At 42.0% G+C, this 18,322-nt stretch overlaps 1 protein-coding gene across 1 annotated transcript; it reads right to left on the reverse strand.

Moving 5' to 3' along the window:
• Nucleotides 1–3,471: 3,471 nt before the first annotated feature.
• On the reverse strand, nucleotides 3,472–12,626 carry LOC142291320 (gastricsin-like). The gene is made up of 9 exons (XM_075335780.1): nucleotides 12,519–12,626; nucleotides 9,943–10,084; nucleotides 9,399–9,516; nucleotides 7,994–8,124; nucleotides 7,512–7,711; nucleotides 7,253–7,360; nucleotides 6,300–6,444; nucleotides 4,920–5,018; nucleotides 3,472–3,774 (listed from the first exon to the last, which is right to left on the reverse strand). The coding sequence occupies exons 1-9, from the start codon at nucleotides 12,572–12,574 to the stop codon at nucleotides 3,622–3,624; spliced, it is 1,152 nt and encodes a 383-aa protein (XP_075191895.1). The 5' UTR covers nucleotides 12,575–12,626; the 3' UTR covers nucleotides 3,472–3,621.
• Nucleotides 12,627–18,322: the final 5,696 nt, after the last annotated feature.

Genomic DNA, 18,322 nt, shown 5'->3' on the forward strand with positions numbered 1-18,322 from the left:
TGGGACTTGCTTGGCACAAGTGCGACAATAATGGAGGACAGCAGCCACTTTTTGGATGGCACTAACTGGCAGCACTCTGCAATTAAAATGGCTTTGCTAAAAAAGGGCAGGAGGGTACAGTGGCCGGGTTGTGGGTCAGTGTAGAGGAAAGGAAGCCTCAGTTTCTATCCCTCCTAATGGGGAAATGCAGCAAGGAAGTCCCTGAGCTTAGCTACACAGACGCTGTTATCTGTAGCTGTTAAAAACTGTTTCTACGGACCTGACTGTCACCTATGGCTCTGAGCCTGCTGTAATTAGCCCTTAAAAGGGCTGAAAGAAACTTCTATCCCTATTCTGTATAGTGCTGTGTGTAGAGTGTACACAGCAGGATCGGCGGCAGGAGCTGCACCAGCGGTGACTGACACCCAGACGCAGAAGGCAGATAATGGCGTCCAGACAGGCAGATACCCGATTTTATAATGCAGGGACATGTGACATGGACATCCTATGACACATGCCCTTGCTTGTTTGGCAAAAAGTCCACTTAGCTGTGTGTGTCTGGGATTGGCTGACATGCTGGTCCGCCCCACTACACGCGCGCTTAGGGAAGGAAGAAAAGAAAAAAAAAATGTCGATCGCCATTATCCCAGCAGCAGTGATCTGAACGCGCAGTTCCCGCACACTATACGCTGACATTTCATAATAGTGTGAGTCACAGAGTGACTTACACAATTACAGCGAAAAGCCAGCTAGTAATTAGCTTGGCTTTTGGCTGATAGAACCGTTCTCGAACGTAACTCGAGCTAACGAACTTTTAGCAAAAAGCTCGAGTTCTAGTTCTATCTAGAACACCACCCAAAATCACTCGAACCGCGAACTGGAGAACCACGAACCGCGCTCAACTCTATTTGTAGCATCTAACATTTCTTGAATTGATGAAGTGGGTAGGTTGAAGGCATCGCTTACCTGGACCTGGAGATGTATCCAATTACTTTTTTTCTGTTTACTATTTTCAGTGAAAAAGGTGTTGACCGTATTTTCTCAATCTTATCTAATGGATATCCTCTTGACTCTTCAGGGATTGAGAACATAATGGTCTGTGTAAAATTATTAATCATCAAGTTCAAAATCAAATTCACTTCTGGCTAAAGCAGGAAACTTAGCAATTGTTTTATCAAGTGAAAAGATAGAATACCTAGTCATCATAACAGGAAAATCTATTCAACCACTCCATGCCAGATGACAGAATAGAGGAATTACCCTCAAAAAATGTTGGGTTTCCAATTAATGGAGCCAGAATGGATTCACTTGGACTGTTACAAAACTTTCTTGAGGCCTTCCAAGCTATTATCACATTCCAAATAACAGGGTTATTTTTAATGTCTGCCTGGATCTCAGGCAATTTGGTATTTATTGTGTTTCTCCGAAAAAAAGACACTGTCTTATAATTTTACCCTTCAAAAAATTAAATTCCCCCCTTCCCTGGAGAATCAGACGTATCAGGCCCGGATGACTGCATGGTTCCCAGGTCCTCCTGCGATCTTTGGCAGGTGCTCCCAGCAGGTATGCTTCACGCCGTCTTGCCCTGCTTCTGGCCGACACATTCACACACGTCAAATCGAGGGCACACACATACTCATACACACACTTCAGATCACGCACACAATCACACATCAGATCGCACACTCACCACATTCAGTGATATGAATTGCTTCTGGTCGACAGAGAATTGTGGGACGCAATGCAGTGGAGCGCGAGGACCTATAGGTGAAACGCATACATCGCTGCGTTCCAGCTGCAGGTCCTGTAGGGGTTCCATCTGCAGGTCCTCTCGCTTCACTGCCTTACGTCCCACTCTGCCGGCTGGGAGCAATCAATATTGCTGAATGTGATGAGGGTGGGTGTGCGATCTGATGTGTGTAGGTGTGCGATCTGATGTGAGTGTGCGATTTGATGTGTGTGGGTGTGCGATCTAATGTAAATGTGCAATCTGATATGTGTGGGTGTGTGATCCGCTGCAGGTCCTCCCATTCGGCGTCTGGTGAGTCTGATCAGTCTTCTGTCTTCTTTCTTCTCTCTTCTGGGGGGTGCCCGCTATCTATAATGAAGTGTCCTGCAGTATTCTTTAACTTTTTTAGCTGCATGGACACTTCATTATTGAACTACTACTAGGGCTTATTTTCGAGGTAGGGCTTATATTCAAGCCTTACGCAGAAAACTCATGCTAGGGCTTATTTACGGGATAGGGTTTATTTTCAGGGAAACATAGTATCAATACTCAAGGATTGATGGAATCACATAGGATATCTTATAGCTGCTATATTTTAGACTCTTAGGGGTACTTTGCACGCTGCGACATCGCAAGCCGATGCTGCGATGTCGAGCGCAATAGTCCCCGCCCCCGTCGCAGCAGCGATATCTTGTGATTGCTGGCGTAGCAAACATTATCGCTACGCCGGCTTCACATGCACTCAACAGCCGTGCGACGTCGCTCTGGCCAGCAGGCGGCCAATAGCAGCGGAGGGGCGGAGATGAGCAGGACGTAAACATCCCGCCCACCTCTGTCCTTCCGCATTGCAGCCGGGACGCAGGTAGGAGATGTTCCTCGCTCCTGCGGCTTCACACACAGCGATGTGTGCTGCCGCAGGAACGAGGAACTACATCGTACCTGTCGCTGCACCGGCATTATGGAAATGTCGGACCCTACACCGATGATACGATAACGACGCTTTTGCGCTCGTTAATCATATCAAAAAGGATTTGCAGACTACGATATCGACTGTGACGCCAGACGTGCGTCACTTTCGATTTGACCCCACCGACTTCGCACCTGCGATGTCGTAGTGTGCAAAGCCCGCCTTAGTTTAGGTAAGTTAAGACAAGATTTGGACTATTGTAATAAGACTACATTTGTCGCTCTTCCAAGTCACTGCTTGTTATATGTGTTTGTGAGTGGAGACATCCTTAAATACCACACTGAACCTAAGCAATTGCATATTCTCACAAATTGATATTGGGCAGCATTGGCTGTGGTACATTTATAATTGGTCATCAGTTACTGGGTACTATTGGTTTTGGCATATTTACAATCTAACATCGTTATCACATTTTCTGTATATTTGTGCTATACACAGCATAGCAGCACAATTGAATGACTGACTGTAAGGTTTTCTGCAGGGTAGCGGGGACGCTATATCGCTTGTCCCTAGGGTGCCAACGTCTGTGGCAAGGTAGGAACAACCTAGAAAATCTAGCCCAGGTTTCGTCCCCTCTATAGCTATTTTTAATTATCACTGGTGTATGTTATTTTGTGTATACTGATTTTTGTTAGTATTGAATAAAATTATAACTTTTAAGGGTTTTTTCTTCTGGTTTGGAGTTCACTGATAAGCCTTTTAATACCAGAGTTGTTTTTTTTGTGATTTTTTACAATTAGCTTGTGTTCAGTGAAGAATATCTAAAAAATCTAAAAAAAATAACACAGACACTAAGTATTTTTTTGCAGCCAGTTTATTGTTAGAAATAGGAAACATGGATATGAAATAAGAATATTCCACAAAATATATTTCATATTATTGGCTGATGGATAGTCATCGATCATGACGTTACCATGTTCCCAGCATAGTGTTAATCACAGGCAGTTTATGCCACTTGAGCAAATCCAACGCGATTGTTTCCAAAGTCAAAGACTGAATAATATTGCCTCAGGAAAACGTCTCCCAGGATCCAGAGTGGATCTCCATTCGAAGCTGGAAGGCTGATGTCCAGGAAGTTGGCGTAACAATATCCATTTTCCTGAAATTTTAACACAATTATAACATAATTAATAAAGGATTAATGAACATGTGCAGTTTACTCAAGTTTTTATCATAATGTTATTCATATAAAGATGAAGAATTGGCATTGAAAAACCAAAATTAGAAAAAATCTAAAGCATACTGAGTTTTGGTGGACCAAGTGGTCCATGTAAAATTGTGGTAACATGTAAGATATTGTTGAATAAAACTCTGCACTGCAAGTCTCTGGTTCAATTAAAAAATCAGTGTTTTCATCAACCCAAGTCTTAAGGGGGCTTTACACGCAATGACATCGCTAACGAGATGTCGTTGGGGTCATGGAATTCGTGACGCACATCCGTTCTCGTTAGCAACGTTGTTGCGTGTGACAGCTACGAGAGTCTGTTAACGATCAAAAATACTTACCCAATCATTGATCGTTGACACGTCGTTCATATCCCAAATATCTTTGCTGTTGCAGGACGCAGGTTGTTTGTCGGTCCTGAGGCAGCACACATCGCTACGTGTGACACCCCAGGAACGACGAACAACAACGTACCCGCGTCCTGCCGGCAACGAGGTGGGCTTGTCATTAATGCAGCTGGTCTCCGCCCCTCCGCTTCTATTTGTGCGCCGCTGTGTGACGTCGCTGTGACGGCGAACGAACCTCCCCCTTAACAAAGAGGTTGTTCGCCGCTCACAGCGACGTCGCTAGGAAGGTAAGTATGTGTGACGGGAACTAGCGATTTTGTCCGCCACGGGCAGCGATTTGTGACGCACAAATGACAAGGGTAGGTGCTTTAACGAGCGACATCGCTAGCGATGTCGCTGCGTGTAAAGCAGCCTTTAGGCAAATGCTACATCTTCACTCATCATTAAAGCCATCTTGCATTTTTAAATTGTGAAGTGCGGCTTTCATCCATTTTTTTCTCTGATTTTGTAAATTCTAGAATTTTTTGTAAACCTCCAGGAAGCTCTGCATCCATATTCTCAGGATTATCCATATTGCTGCTCCCTATTTTTGTTATCTAGATCAGTATATCTGATTTCACATTAAAATATCTGCAGATATTTGTAAGGTCATGTTTTCTTAGTTCTCATTTAATGTTTCTTTGATATCTGGTAATACATATTTAAAAGAGATGTAATGTTTCAAATTTTTACCTGAATGATGTATGCAGATGGTTGCAAGGGGAAGGAGATTCCATTGATGGTGAAGCTGAGAGTTGGCATGCTCTGAAGATTGTTGCAGTTAACGTAGTACTGAAAATGGAAAAAGAGAAGAATGTTTTAATAAATAGAAGTGTTAATAGATTATTTTTACCAAATAAAAAAATGCAAAGCGAATGAACAATAAATATATCTAAATTAAATCAATATTTGGTATGACCACTAATTGCCTTCAATGAAGAATTAATACTTCCCGCACAAAGTCAAGGATTTTATAAGATTATGGTCAGGTGTATAAGTAACCAATTATACCAAACATCATTCTGATCATCAGTTTCACATGTAGCTTGAAATACTGTTATTAACTGAAACAGAAATTGCTCTGTAGGAGGCTTTTAAGGGGAAGATGAACAGTCACACTCTGCTACAAAGGTGAGGTTGTAAAAGATAATTTCATGTCACAGGTTATAGACAATGGCAAGACTGAGAACAACAAGACACAAGGTAGTTATACTGCATCAGCAAGGTCTCCACCAGCAAATATTTCAAATACAATTGTGCTTTCAAGGTGTTCTGTTCAAGTTCTTTTGAAATGCCAAGAAATGGGCAAAATTGAGGACCATAGATGCAGTGGTTGGCCAAGGAAACATAAGGCAGCAGATAAATGACCCATCAGGCTTACTTCCCTTTGAAACCTAAAGATGTCTAGCAGTATTATTAGCTGAGAACTGATAACAAACAGGCAGCTTGTTTCCCAAAGGGCAATAATGAGTGTCTGCAGGTAACAGTGAATCATGGTTGAGGTTCCTTGCAAGTTTGGGGCTGAATTTAAGCAAATAGAGTTGGACATTTGGTCAGGATTAATGGTGTCCTCAATGCTGAGCAATACAGGTGGATAGTAATCTATTATGTAATACCATTAGGGAGGCATCTGATTGGCTCCAAATTTATTCTACAACAGCAAAATAGCCCCACACATACAACCAATATCATTAACAACTATCTTCAGGGTAAACAAGTACAAGAAAACCTGGATGTGATGATACGACCCCAAGAGAGCCCTGATCTCAACATTATCAAGTTTGTCTAGGATTTCATGAAGAGAAAGCCTTGTATAAATCCTTCTATGTCCACATCTTTGAGAAAGTTAGTTCTTAAATATGTTTGGAACAATCATTTATAGAGTTCCTTCAAAAACAGTATGTATGTGTAGACAGAATTAGCTATGCTTCTATGCTGTTCTGAAGGCAAAGGGCAGTCACACCAAAGACTGATTTCATTTAGATTTCTCTTTTGTCAATTACCTTTACATTTTGTTAATTGATAAGTGTTCCTGCTATGCAGCAGTTCTTTAAATAAATAAAGCAGTCTTACATTTCCACTCTGTGACTGGATGCCAAGGTATGGGAGCAGCTGCTGCATGTAAGTTTGGGGAATATTGAGCTGGGTGGTTCCAGTATCTACAATGGCTTGACATCCACTACTGCACCATCCAGTAGCTTGTCCATTGATGGAAAATCTGTAATATTATACATAACTTCAGTAACAAGGTAAAATACACACCAATCAGTACATACCATACATTTCTCCCAATTGTTTCTATGGTCATTCTCTTGTAATATATATTTATTGTTAATTAGTTAACTAATTAATTAGATGTTTAGGAAAAAATATGCAGTAAATAAGTTCAATTCCAAACTGAATGCCACCAGAAGATGGGGGTGAGCATTTATGACAAATAGCACTTGAGTTTACGAGCTTGAAGACCTCTGTTTGATGATCTGATAGTTCCCTTATTTGTACCACAAATTCCTAGGCTTCAGTTCCTTGCATGATCTGGGGTTAGTAGCTAAATGTAACTGTGAAAAAAATAGCTTTCCATTGACAGATTGTACTTGACTATGACTGTTTAGAGTACTAGACCTCAGTTATTCAGGTGTTTGGTACCAATCTTTAGACTGTAACACCCAGACCCTTATCACGCTATTGTATAACTGTGCATTACCAGAAAAGCCACAGTAAAATTTGTACTGAGACTTATTTTGTAATGGAGGTGGTAGTTAGCCTTTAAACTCAAACTAGCCTCATATTGTTATCTTCATCAAGACTTTTACACAAAAGGTTTATACAATCCAGATACCTAAGAAGTCCTCTTGTTGCTCATCCATGAAGCCTGTAGCTTGATTCATTGGTGAACTTTTGATTTGCACCATAGACACCCAGAAATACAGTAATCAAAAATCCTATTATGATTTAGGTCTTCTTATTTTTTTTTATGAAGAAACAGGACAGAATAAGTTAATAATATAAACGTTAATGACACTTACTCCTGGAGAGCAATCTGCCAGTATAGCTGATCGGAAAGTGGAGCCCAGTTTATTTGACCAGTGTAATAGTTAGAATCCACTCCTCCAAACACAACTTCACCTGATTGGCTGAAAACACAAACATAATAATAATAAAAAGAAGAAGAAGAATAAGAAAAAAGAAGAAGAGTGAATGAATGCTGATAATTCTTCACTTAATTTTAGGTCCCCGGTACAGTCTCATGAAGGTACATATTCTATTACATTAGTTATATTTTACCTGCCAAGGTAGATACCGAAAATGGGCTGATTCAAGAGATTCTCTTGTAATATTCCTTGCATCACAGTGGTAGCACCTCCAACTGAAAGGCCAGGATAAGCCAATCCCAAGATACCATCAAATGGGGAATAATAGAAGTTACCAGAAGGCTCTGTAATGGTCAGACCAAATTCTTGATTTGTGATGGTAAGGCCTTGAATCTAGATATAAGCAAAAGATGGAGTAAATGTATAAATGCTGCAATAGCACACAGATGGATTACTATTCTGGGCCATTGACTTTCAGATATATTGACTAATATTAATGTTGGGCAGAAACTTGCATAATGCTGTCATATCTAAACTGATATTGCAAATTATTTACTCCTACAAATGTAGATTTGCTTGTACATTAGTGAGTGGGAAGCCTAAGCCTTGTGAAGTCAACCTTACTAAATACTAAATTAGACAGAAAGGGTTAACTGGTAATATTCAATGTCTTACATAGACAGTATCATATCCAAACAGTCCGGTGACACTGCTGGCAACATTTCCACCTCCGTATCCCATATTGAATCGCTGTCCATTGGAAGTGTAAGTGGAGGACTGACTTGGGTTAAATACATGATGGTTTGCTAAAGAAAATGGGAAAAAAAGCAGATAAAACATTTATATGTATTATATATTTAACAACCATAGAAATAGTTAAACGGCATAAATAGCGTTTATTTTGTTCAGTTAACCATTACATGATCAAAAATTGGCCCATTAAAATCACCTAGCTGGGGAACCTGTGATGTAACAGAAGGAAAGTTACTAAGTTGTATTCCTTAAATGTTACAGTTGCTATTGATGGTGGCATCTAGGGGGTCTAATAGTTGAAATAAAACTTCCTATGTGACCCCCCCCCCCATAGTTGCTATCCTGGCCATTGCTGTACATAGCTGACACCTACTGTGAATTGCATAGCCCTTGCTATTCCAACGTCATAAATGTCTGTAATCAATACAGCACAGTAAAGTTATATCCTGTGGGGGAACATGTTGTACACAAATTTTGCCTCCGATTGTATCTCATGTGGAATATTAAAGACGTTATCTGGTCCTATTTTAATTTTTTCCTTCGGGCCTAAGAACTTACAGGGATGCAGATGCTAACTACAAGCTTGTTCTGCCCAGTGCTGAACTCTGCCAGCTCAGAGGAGTGACAGACCGCTCCTGCCGGCAATTCTTCAGGCTTCCAGTGACATCACGTCGACAGAGCAACTGCTTCTCTTCCGCTCTGCTCTGTTGACAGGTGTCATTGTTGATGTTGTGATGATTGAAACCAGGCTTCCTGTTACTTAGCTCCGAGGAGCCAGCTGTAAATAAGCATGGTATCAGAAGTCACGCCCTGTCAACAGATCAGCCCAGAAGAGGAAAAGCTTCTTTATTGAGGTGAGATCAAAGGAAGCAGCAGAATTGCTGACAGGAATGGTCTGTAAGACCTAAGACACATGGCATGAAAATTGGAGATAGTGGAATGCGATAAAACATCGTATTCCACTCGGACCAATATTAGAATATGTGCCAGCACCCATGAGCAATTATTTTCTCAGCCCTAATTGGACCGAAAAAACAGCTGCAGCATGCTGTGGTTGCAATGCGATCCTCTTTCTCTCACACCCATTCAAGTCTATGGGGCAAGAGAAATATCACACTATACTCGCATTACACCGGTGTGATGTGAGTACAGAGCTAGAATGGCAATAGCCGGCAATGGAGGGGAGAGGGAGATAAATCCCTCCCTCTCCTCCTCGGCGCTGACCCTCCCCTCATCGGTTAGCCCAAGAGAAAAAAATAAAATAGTTTTGGATAACCCCTTTATGGAAAGGTACTAAAATCAAAATATGGGCAACTTTCATACTCACTGCAGGCTGTGCTTTGACAGTATGTAGATGGCACCCAGAGGTTGGATGAACCTGTGTCGAACAAAACCAGGAAGTTCTGGGGAGGTGTTCCAATACTAATTGGTCCATAGTAATATGTCTAAAAAACAAACATAGAAGTTAGGAAACAATATCAAACTATAACATCTGCTGCAATGATATAAATGTGGGCATTAGTAATGGATGAATAGCAACTATCATGTTCGGATAATGCTTATCGAATACCGAGTACTATTCTAGTATTCGTTACGACAAGAAAACTGCTTGAGTTCTCCATTTACTTGCATTAGGTTCGTTACTCGTGACAAATACCGGAATGGTATTTTGGGATTCGTTATGAATAATCCGAACACGAACAGATACTATTCGCCCATCACTAGTAGGCACCAATTATTATAATCACAAAGTGATATGGAGCTTCTGCAGGGAAATTCTACATTTCACATTTGAGTAAACTTGACTATGATCCATAAAAAAAAAAAATGTAATAAATACTCTCTTAGGAAGTTTAGGAAGTCTAACATACATCAAAATACATGGACTCAGTAGCAACGGCATATCCTCTGTATTTATCTGACAAGTCAATCTTGTGTGTCTTCAGATATTCATCCAGAACTCCGGCTTCCCTCATTTTCTGGCGGATGGACTTTCCTTTACTCAGAGGAACTCTAAAATGAACAGATATTGTAGAAATGTGATGTAGTATTTTTACGGTAATGATGCGGTTAAAGATTAATAATTTAGTTTAAGGCAAATTGAATTCAGCTTGAATTTTACAAATAAATTGTATTCCCCTGTATTAGATTTCTATGCCATTCGCTTTATGTAAATTAAGCAAAATCTGAGCAGGTCAGTTGCCATATTGATGATTTGTGGAGGGGCAGCAAATGGAGGATCATATTTTTTTCACCCAATGTTTAATGAGTTTTGGAGACCACAGAGTATAATAATGAGAATTGACTTCACTCCGAATACATTAGAGGTCATTCGAATTTCTTCTCCAAATGTGACTGAAGAGATGAATTAAAATATCCTCAGATTCGCTGATCACTTGTTTGGATATTTACAAGGTATTTAGGAAAACCAGATAAAGTTCATTGTATTGTATAGATAATAGTATAAGGCTATGTGCGCACGCTGAGTATTTGGTTGCAGAAATTTCTGCACCAAATCTGTATCTCTTGGCAGAAAAAAAATTGCGCTTTTGATGTTTTTTTTGCAGCCCAGAGAGTGATACTTAGCTGGAATCAGGCTCTCTGCCCGTATGTAATAATGCTCTAGGATTCCATACCAAAAACCTGGTGACTGATTTCCTCTAATTTATTCTATGCTAGAGATCATTGTGTGCTAGAGCCAATTTGTGCATTATTAAGAGTAAGGCGGGCTTTGCACACTACGACATCGCAGGTGCGAGGTCAGTGGGGTCAAATCGAAGGTGACGCACATCCGGCGTCGCAGTCGATGTCGTAGCGTGCAAATCCTTTTTGATACGATTAACGAGAGCAAAAGCGTCATTATCGTATCATCGGTGTAGGGTCTGACATTTCCATAATGCCGGTGCAGCAACAGGTACGATGTTGTTCCTCGTTCCTGCAGCAGCACACATCGCTGTGTATGAAGCCGCAGAAGTGAAGAACATCTCCTATCTGCGTCCCGGCTGCAATGCGGAAGGAAGGAGGTGGGCGGGATGTTTACATCCTGCTCATCTCCGCCCCTCCGCTGCTATTGGCTGCCTGCCGTGTGACGTTGCTGTGACGCCGCACGACCAGCCCCCTTAGGAAGGAGGTGGATCGCCGGCCAGAGCGACGCCGCAGGGCAGGTGAGTGCATGTGACTATCGCGCTCGACATCGCAGCATCGGCTTGCGATGTCGCAGCGTGCAAAGTACCCCTAATGCCTCATTCAGAAATTCATGATTCATATATAGGTTTTGTCCGTGTTTTTAACAAATAGTACCCATACCTCTCATAGTCATGTTCACTTGCAGATCAATTGTTGCCTAAATCATTTTATCCAGATATGATAGATGAATGTAATAGTGAGTGTGGAAACGGATTAACTAAGTCTTTAAAGTATTATTCAAGTAACCTATGTAGTGAGTGGCCATCATGACACCTTTATTGTATAGAATTTCACATTTTATAGCTTTTGAGTAATATTGTATACAATTGTAAATATTGAAGAATTTTGTCTCAGTAGCCGGCTCTGATGAAGACATTGGCTAGGTTTATAATTTTTCCCTTGGCAGAACTGGCTACAATTTGCGGATGGAACGTTCTATAGTCATAACCTGCACTACACAAGCAGCATACAGTGATTCAGTGTGTAGATATAGTGTATATAGTGTACATAGCTGTAGATATAGGTATTGGTTACAAATTTTCTAGCAATATGTTTTTACAGCTCCTAAGCAAAGTCGATTAATTTTCCATTGATGCCTACAAACATTTGAATAGATTATGTGGGTCTTTAACATTAAATTGGTTGTACCTTTTTATTATTTCATTGGCTCCTTCTACATAATAATAAGTACAGCTGTAATTATCCACTGGCGCTCCAATGCCAGCTCCTTGCTACCTCTAGTCTTTTTTAATATGGCTGCAGTAGTGGTATCACATCAATATCACGTGTCCGGTCCAGCCAATCACTAGGATCAGCAGAGATGCTGATGTAGATCCAGAATGCTGCGCTCAGTGATTGGCTGCAGGGGTAATGTGAGCAGTCGATGTGACACCAGCACTGCAGCCAGAGTACAGAGAGCAGAGCAGGCCATGTTGGATTGGGGTGCCAAGGGCCCACCAGTAACAGTGGCTTTAGGGGTCCCACTGTTCTCTGTGCAAATATTACATTACCCTATGTAACATATTTACCTATGCTTATATATAATAAACACAAGGTAGTTTGCTAATTGAATGATGAGCTGCTGCCTCTGTCTGTACATTTTGCCAACTACTGCTCATACAGAGGGGTGAGGAGCTCACGTTCATTGGGGAACTCATCTGTTCCCTTGAGGGCCACTCCGAACCTGATTACAGGAATCACCTGAGGTCTACATTTCAAAAAGTGGAAAACCCCTATAATGTGATTCACTTATATTCCTTACCTCACGAGTCCCTCTGAGAGATGTAGGCACACGAGTGCAAAGATCAGAACCTTCATGATTGTGGTAATCCCCAAACCTGTACCAGAAAGAAGCTGGCTGATTCCTGTCACTTGCAGGGATCTTTTATACTGTACACCTCGTGACACAATCAGCTAACACAACCCTACAATCACTCAGTATCTTGTATTGTGTTTGCTGTCCTTTCAAGCAATATTTAAATCAAGTAAAGATTTGGCAAAAATATTTGATTGCCTAAGATAACAGCTAAAATATGTTAAATGGTACAAAACTGCAATATCCATTGCTTACAGTTTAGTTAACCTTCAGGCTGTGTAATTGATTTTACTAGGGTGGAACAATGTTCTAGTTCACGCTTTAGGCCGGCATTGATATAAGGACGTGGCCTAGTTTTGCTACCCTAAATAATTACTCTTAGGCCATGTTACCACTTGTGGAAATGTTTCATTTTTTTCTGAATGTTTTCAGGAGCTGACAGCACCAATATTCGCATATAAAGTTCAAGATGATTGTTTGTTCTGATGAATCCCATTTTCTTTTATATCATGTGGATAGTCAGGGGCATATGTATTGCTTTCTTATAGAAAATATGGCACCAATATGCACTATGAGAAGAAAATAAGCTAGTGGAAAGGATACATTGTGATCCTCTGACAAACAATCTGCTAAGAAACTTTGGGTCCTTGCATTCATGTTGAATATGCTCTTTTCAATGAATACTGGAGTTTGAAAATTATACCCCTCCATGACAAGCACATGACAAGCACCTTAAGTACTTGATAGAGCACTCTTAGATGTTGTGACTTGCTGCAAACATGATGCATAGAAGGCTAGGGAAAGATAACGCAAATAGGGTCTTACCAGATTAAAAATAGTGGTGTATATGAAATAACACTCACCTAGCAAGGTTGTGATAGTAACAACCCCTATGAAGGCTTAAAAGATGATGGCGGCAGCTGCCGCACCAAGTGGGTTATTATTTGGTGCTGGAGAGGAGAAGCGGGGTTAACACCGTGCTACTGCCAATAAGAAAGATTGTTGATTAATAATAAATTCTTTTTTTCTATAGGTCAACGCGTTTCAGGTATCCCCTTCTTCAGGACCATGCAAGAACCAACAATTTGTTTGTTGATTCTTGCTTGGTTCTGAAGAAGGGGACTGGATCCCTGAAACACGTTGACATATGGAATAAAATAATTTATTATTAATCACCAATCTTTCTGATTGGCAGTAGTGCGGTGTTAACCCCGCTTCTCCTCTCCAGCACCAAACATGACGCATAAGCAGAGACTAGTTTCTGAGGAACCATAGTCCTTTCTTCATAGGCAATAGCCTACAGTTGCCCAATATTCTTAGGTTGTTTAGAAAGTGGTTCAAAAAGTAAAGAGACAAAATCGTTGCCTTGCACAAACATGGAAAACGATACAAAAAGAAAACAAAAGTGTTGGATGTTCCTAGAGACACAGTTGAAGAATAGTTTGCAAATTCAGTTAAAGAACCACTGACAACTGGACTGGGCAGCAAAAGAATATTAACACAGGCTGCCTCCAGATTCCTGTGAATTTGGGTATTCAATACCAACAAGTGACTTCCAAAGACCAGTTACATCCCTTTGTGGCAAACCATATTCCTTAAAGTGGTGCTCCAAGACTTACTGTACATAAAATACATGTGTCAGGATGGGCTGCAGACTGAAGACATACAGTCATATGAAAAAGTTTGGGCACCCCTATTAATGTTAACCTTTTTTCTTTATAACAAATCATATATCTAATAACTGATGGACTGAGTAATATTTCTGGATTGAAATAAGGTTTATTGTACTATCAGAAAATGTGCAATCCGCATTTAAACAAAATTTGACCGGTGCAAAAGTATGGCCACCCTTATCAATTTCTTGATTTGAACACTCCTAACTACTTTTTACTGACTTACTAAAGCATTAAATTGGTTTTGTAACCTCATTGAGCTTTGAACTTCATAGGCAGGTGTATCTAATCATGAGAAAAGGTATTTAAGCTGGCCACTTGCAAGTTGTTCTCCTATTTGAATCTCCTATGAAGAGTGGCATCATGGGCTCCTCAAAACAACTCTCAAATGATCTGAAAACAAAGATTATTCAACATAGTTGCTCAGGGGAAGGATATAAAAAGTTGTCTCAGGCCTAAAACACACGTCCTTGAAAACCACGCACATGTAAAACGGGCCGTTTTTCGGGTCTGTTTTCCATTTTTTAGGTCCGTTTTTATGGTATGTGTGGCCTGTGTGTGTATCCCGTATGCTAGCCGTATGTGCATGTGGAATGTCCGTTTGTGCGTGAGTGAAATAACTGACATGTGTGTGTGTTGTCCGTGTGAAATGTACGTGTGTGATGCAAAATGTGGTTACTACATGTCGGAAGACAGAGTAGCGGAATGAGAATGAACTCGGGTGAACTTCACCCGACTTCATTGTCATGCCGCGGCTCTGTCTGTGTGCCGTGTACTGATTAGCGGTCACCTGTGAAGGATTCACCGGTGACCGCTAATCCCCCGAGTGACTGAAGTGTTTCCCCCTCTCTCATACTCACCGATCCCCGATCACCGGCGCTGCATGGCGTTCACACTGCTCCGGCGGCTTTTTCTAATTTGAAAAAGCCGGCCGCTCATTAAACAATCTAGTATTCCCTGCTTTCTCCCCCCACCGGCGCCTATGATTGGTTGCAGTGAGACACGCCCCCACGTTGAGTGGCAGGTGTCTCACTGCACCTAATCACAGCAGCCGGTGGGCGTGTCTCTATGGAGTATAGAAATAAATAAATAATTAAAAAAAATGGCGTGCGGTCCCCCCCCATTTTAATACCAGCCAGATAAAGCCATCCGGCTGAAGGCTGGTATTCTCAGGATGGTGAGCTCCACGTTATGGGGAGCCCCCCAGCCTAACAATATCAGTCAGCAGCCGCCCAGAATTGCCGCATACATTATATGCGACAGTTCTGGGACTGTACCCGGCTCTTCCCGATTTGCCCTGGTGCGTTGGCAAATCGGGGTAATAAGGAGTTATTGGCAGCCCATAGCTGCCACTAAATCCTAGATTAATCATGTCAGGCGTCTCCCCGAGATACCTTCCATGATTAATCTGTAAGTGACAGTTAGAAAACACACACACCCGAAAAAATAATTTATTAGAAATAAAAAACACTAACAAAGTCCCTCATCACCAATTTATTAACCCCGACAAAGCCCTCCATGTCCGGCGTAATCCACGGACCTCCAGCGTCGCATCCAGCTCTGCTGCATGCAGGTGACAGGAGCAGCAGAATACACCACCGCTCCTGTCACCTCCACACAGCAACTGAGGTGAGTAGCGCGATCAGCTGAGCTGTCACTGAGGTTACCCGCGGCCACCGCTGGATCTAGCGTTGGCTGCGAGTTACCTGACTGACAGCAGCTGATCGCGCTACTCACCTCATTTGCTGCGTGGAGCTGACAGGAGCGGCATGGAGGGCTTTGTCGGGGTTAATAAATTGGTGATGAGGGACTTTGTTAGTGTTTTTTATTTCTAATAAATTATTTTTTCGGGGGTGTGTGTGTGTGTTTTTTAACTGTAACTTACAGATTAATGATGGAAGGTATCTCGGGGAGACGGACTGAGGGAGAGAACGAAACAGAAAAAGAAAAAAGACCGACATCACATGAAAAAAGCACAAAACGTACAGGGAGCAAACAGAGATGCGTCCGTGTCACTCGGACGTGCGCACAGACCCATTGACTTTCATTGGGTCCGTGCTGCGTGTTGCGTGCAGAAAATGGACATGCTTCCGTGCAAAACGCACACAGGTACGGATCACGGACACGGACAAACGGAAATGCATCAAAAATGCACGTGGAGCTTTTATCATACAATAACATTGGTGCACGTTTGGCCGTGTCTCCAGTAAACACAGAAACGGACCAAACACGCACGTGTTTCACGGATGTGTGTTTGAGGCCTCAGAGATTTAAACTGTCAGTTTTCACTGTGAGGAACATAGTAAGGAAATGGAAGAACACAGGTACAGTTCTTGTTAAGCCCAGAAGTGGCAGGCCAAGAAAAATATCAGAAAGGCAGAGAAGAAGAATGGTGAGAACAGTCAAGGACAATCCACAGACCACCTCCAAAAACCTGCAGCTTCATCTTGCTGCAGATGGTGTCAATGTGCATCGGTCAACAATACAGCGCACGTTGCACAAGGAGAAGCTGTATGGGAGAGTGATGCGAAGGAAGCCGTTTCTGCAAGCATGCCACAAACAGAGTCGCCTGAGGTATGCAAAAGCATATTTGGACAAGCCAGTTACATTTTGGAAGAAGGTCCTGTGGACTGATGAAACAAAGATTGAGTTGTTTGGTCATACAAAAAGGCGTTATGCATGGAGGCAAAAAAACACGGCATTCCAAGGATAGCACTTGCTACCCACAGTAAAATTTGGTGGAGGTTCCATCATACTTTGGGGCTGTGTGGCCAATGCCGGCATGGATTCAACTCAGTATCAGCAGATTCTTGACAATAATGTGCAAGAATCAGTGACGAAGTTGAAGTTACGCAGGGGATGGATATTTCAGCAAGACAATGATCCAAAACACCGCTCCAAATCTACTCAGGCATTCATGCAGAGGAACAATTACAATGTTCTGGAATGGCCATCCCAGTACCCAGACCTGAATATCATTGAACATCTGTGGGATGATTTGAAGCGTGATGTCCATGCTCGGCGACCATCAAACGTAACTGAACTGGAATTGTTTTGTAAACAGGAATGGTCAAAAATACCTTCATCCAGGATCCAGGAACTCATTAAAAGCTACAGGAAGAGACTAGAGGCTGCTATTTTTGCAAAAGGAGGATCTACAAAATATTAATGTCACTTTTATGTTGAGGTGATCATACTTTTGCACCAGTCAAATTTTATTTAAATGCGGATTGCACATTTTCTGTTAGTACAATAAACCTTATTTCAATCCAGAAATATTACTCAGTCCATCAGTTATTAGATATATGAAACTGAAATAGCTGTTGCAAAAACCCAAACTGTTATAAAGAAAAAAGGTTAACATTAATAGGGGTGCCCAAACTTTTTCATATGACTGTACAACTCACTAAACATGTGTCCCAACTGACAAGAGCTGTATCACACATACCTCTGTCAGCAGCTGGGTGCTCATCACTAGTAGTTAACTCTAGAGTAAAAAAACACTAATTATTTAATTAATACACTTTTGAAAAACCTCTGTCTCCTGGCTGCGTTTCTTTTCAATAAAACAAACTCCGCTTTACTGACTTTCCACAGATCCAATGTTACGTCTAAAGGCTACTTTACACGCTGCGATATCGGTCCCGATATCGTTAGCGTGGGTACCCGCCCCCATCTGTTGTGCGACATGGGCAAATCGCTGCCCGTGCCGCACAACATCGCGCAGATCCGTCACACATACTTACCTGCTCGGCGACGTCGCTGTGACCGGCGAACCGCCTCCTTTCTAAGGGGGCGGTCCGTGCGGCGTCACAGCGACGTCACTGAGCGGCCGCCCAATAGAAGCGGAGGGGTGGAGATGAGTGGCCGGAACATCCCGCCCACCGCCTTCCTTCCTCATAGCGGCCGGGAGGCAGGTAAGGAGAGGTTCCTCATTCCTGCGGCGTCACACATAGCGATGTGTGCTGCCGCAGGAGCGACGAATTACATCGTTACTGCTGCAGTAACGATAATCGAGAATGGGCCCCCATGTCACCGATGAGCGATTTTGCACGTTTTTGCAACGATGCAAAATCG

Source organism: Anomaloglossus baeobatrachus, chromosome 2, assembly GCF_048569485.1.
Source record: "Anomaloglossus baeobatrachus isolate aAnoBae1 chromosome 2, aAnoBae1.hap1, whole genome shotgun sequence".
Lineage (NCBI taxonomy): Eukaryota > Metazoa > Chordata > Amphibia > Anura > Aromobatidae > Anomaloglossus > Anomaloglossus baeobatrachus.

Coding starts and splice junctions, on each gene's coding strand:
- LOC142291320 (XM_075335780.1), bottom strand. CDS start 12,574: ATGAAGGTTCTGATCTTTGCACTCGTGTGCCTACATCTCTCAGAGGGA. Junction 10,085..12,518: donor CTCTCAGAGGGACTCGTGAG/GTAAGGAATATA, acceptor TGTTCATTTTAG/AGTTCCTCTGAGTAAAGGAA. Junction 9,517..9,942: donor CTGAGTCCATGTATTTTGAT/GTATGTTAGACT, acceptor TTTGTTTTTTAG/ACATATTACTATGGACCAAT.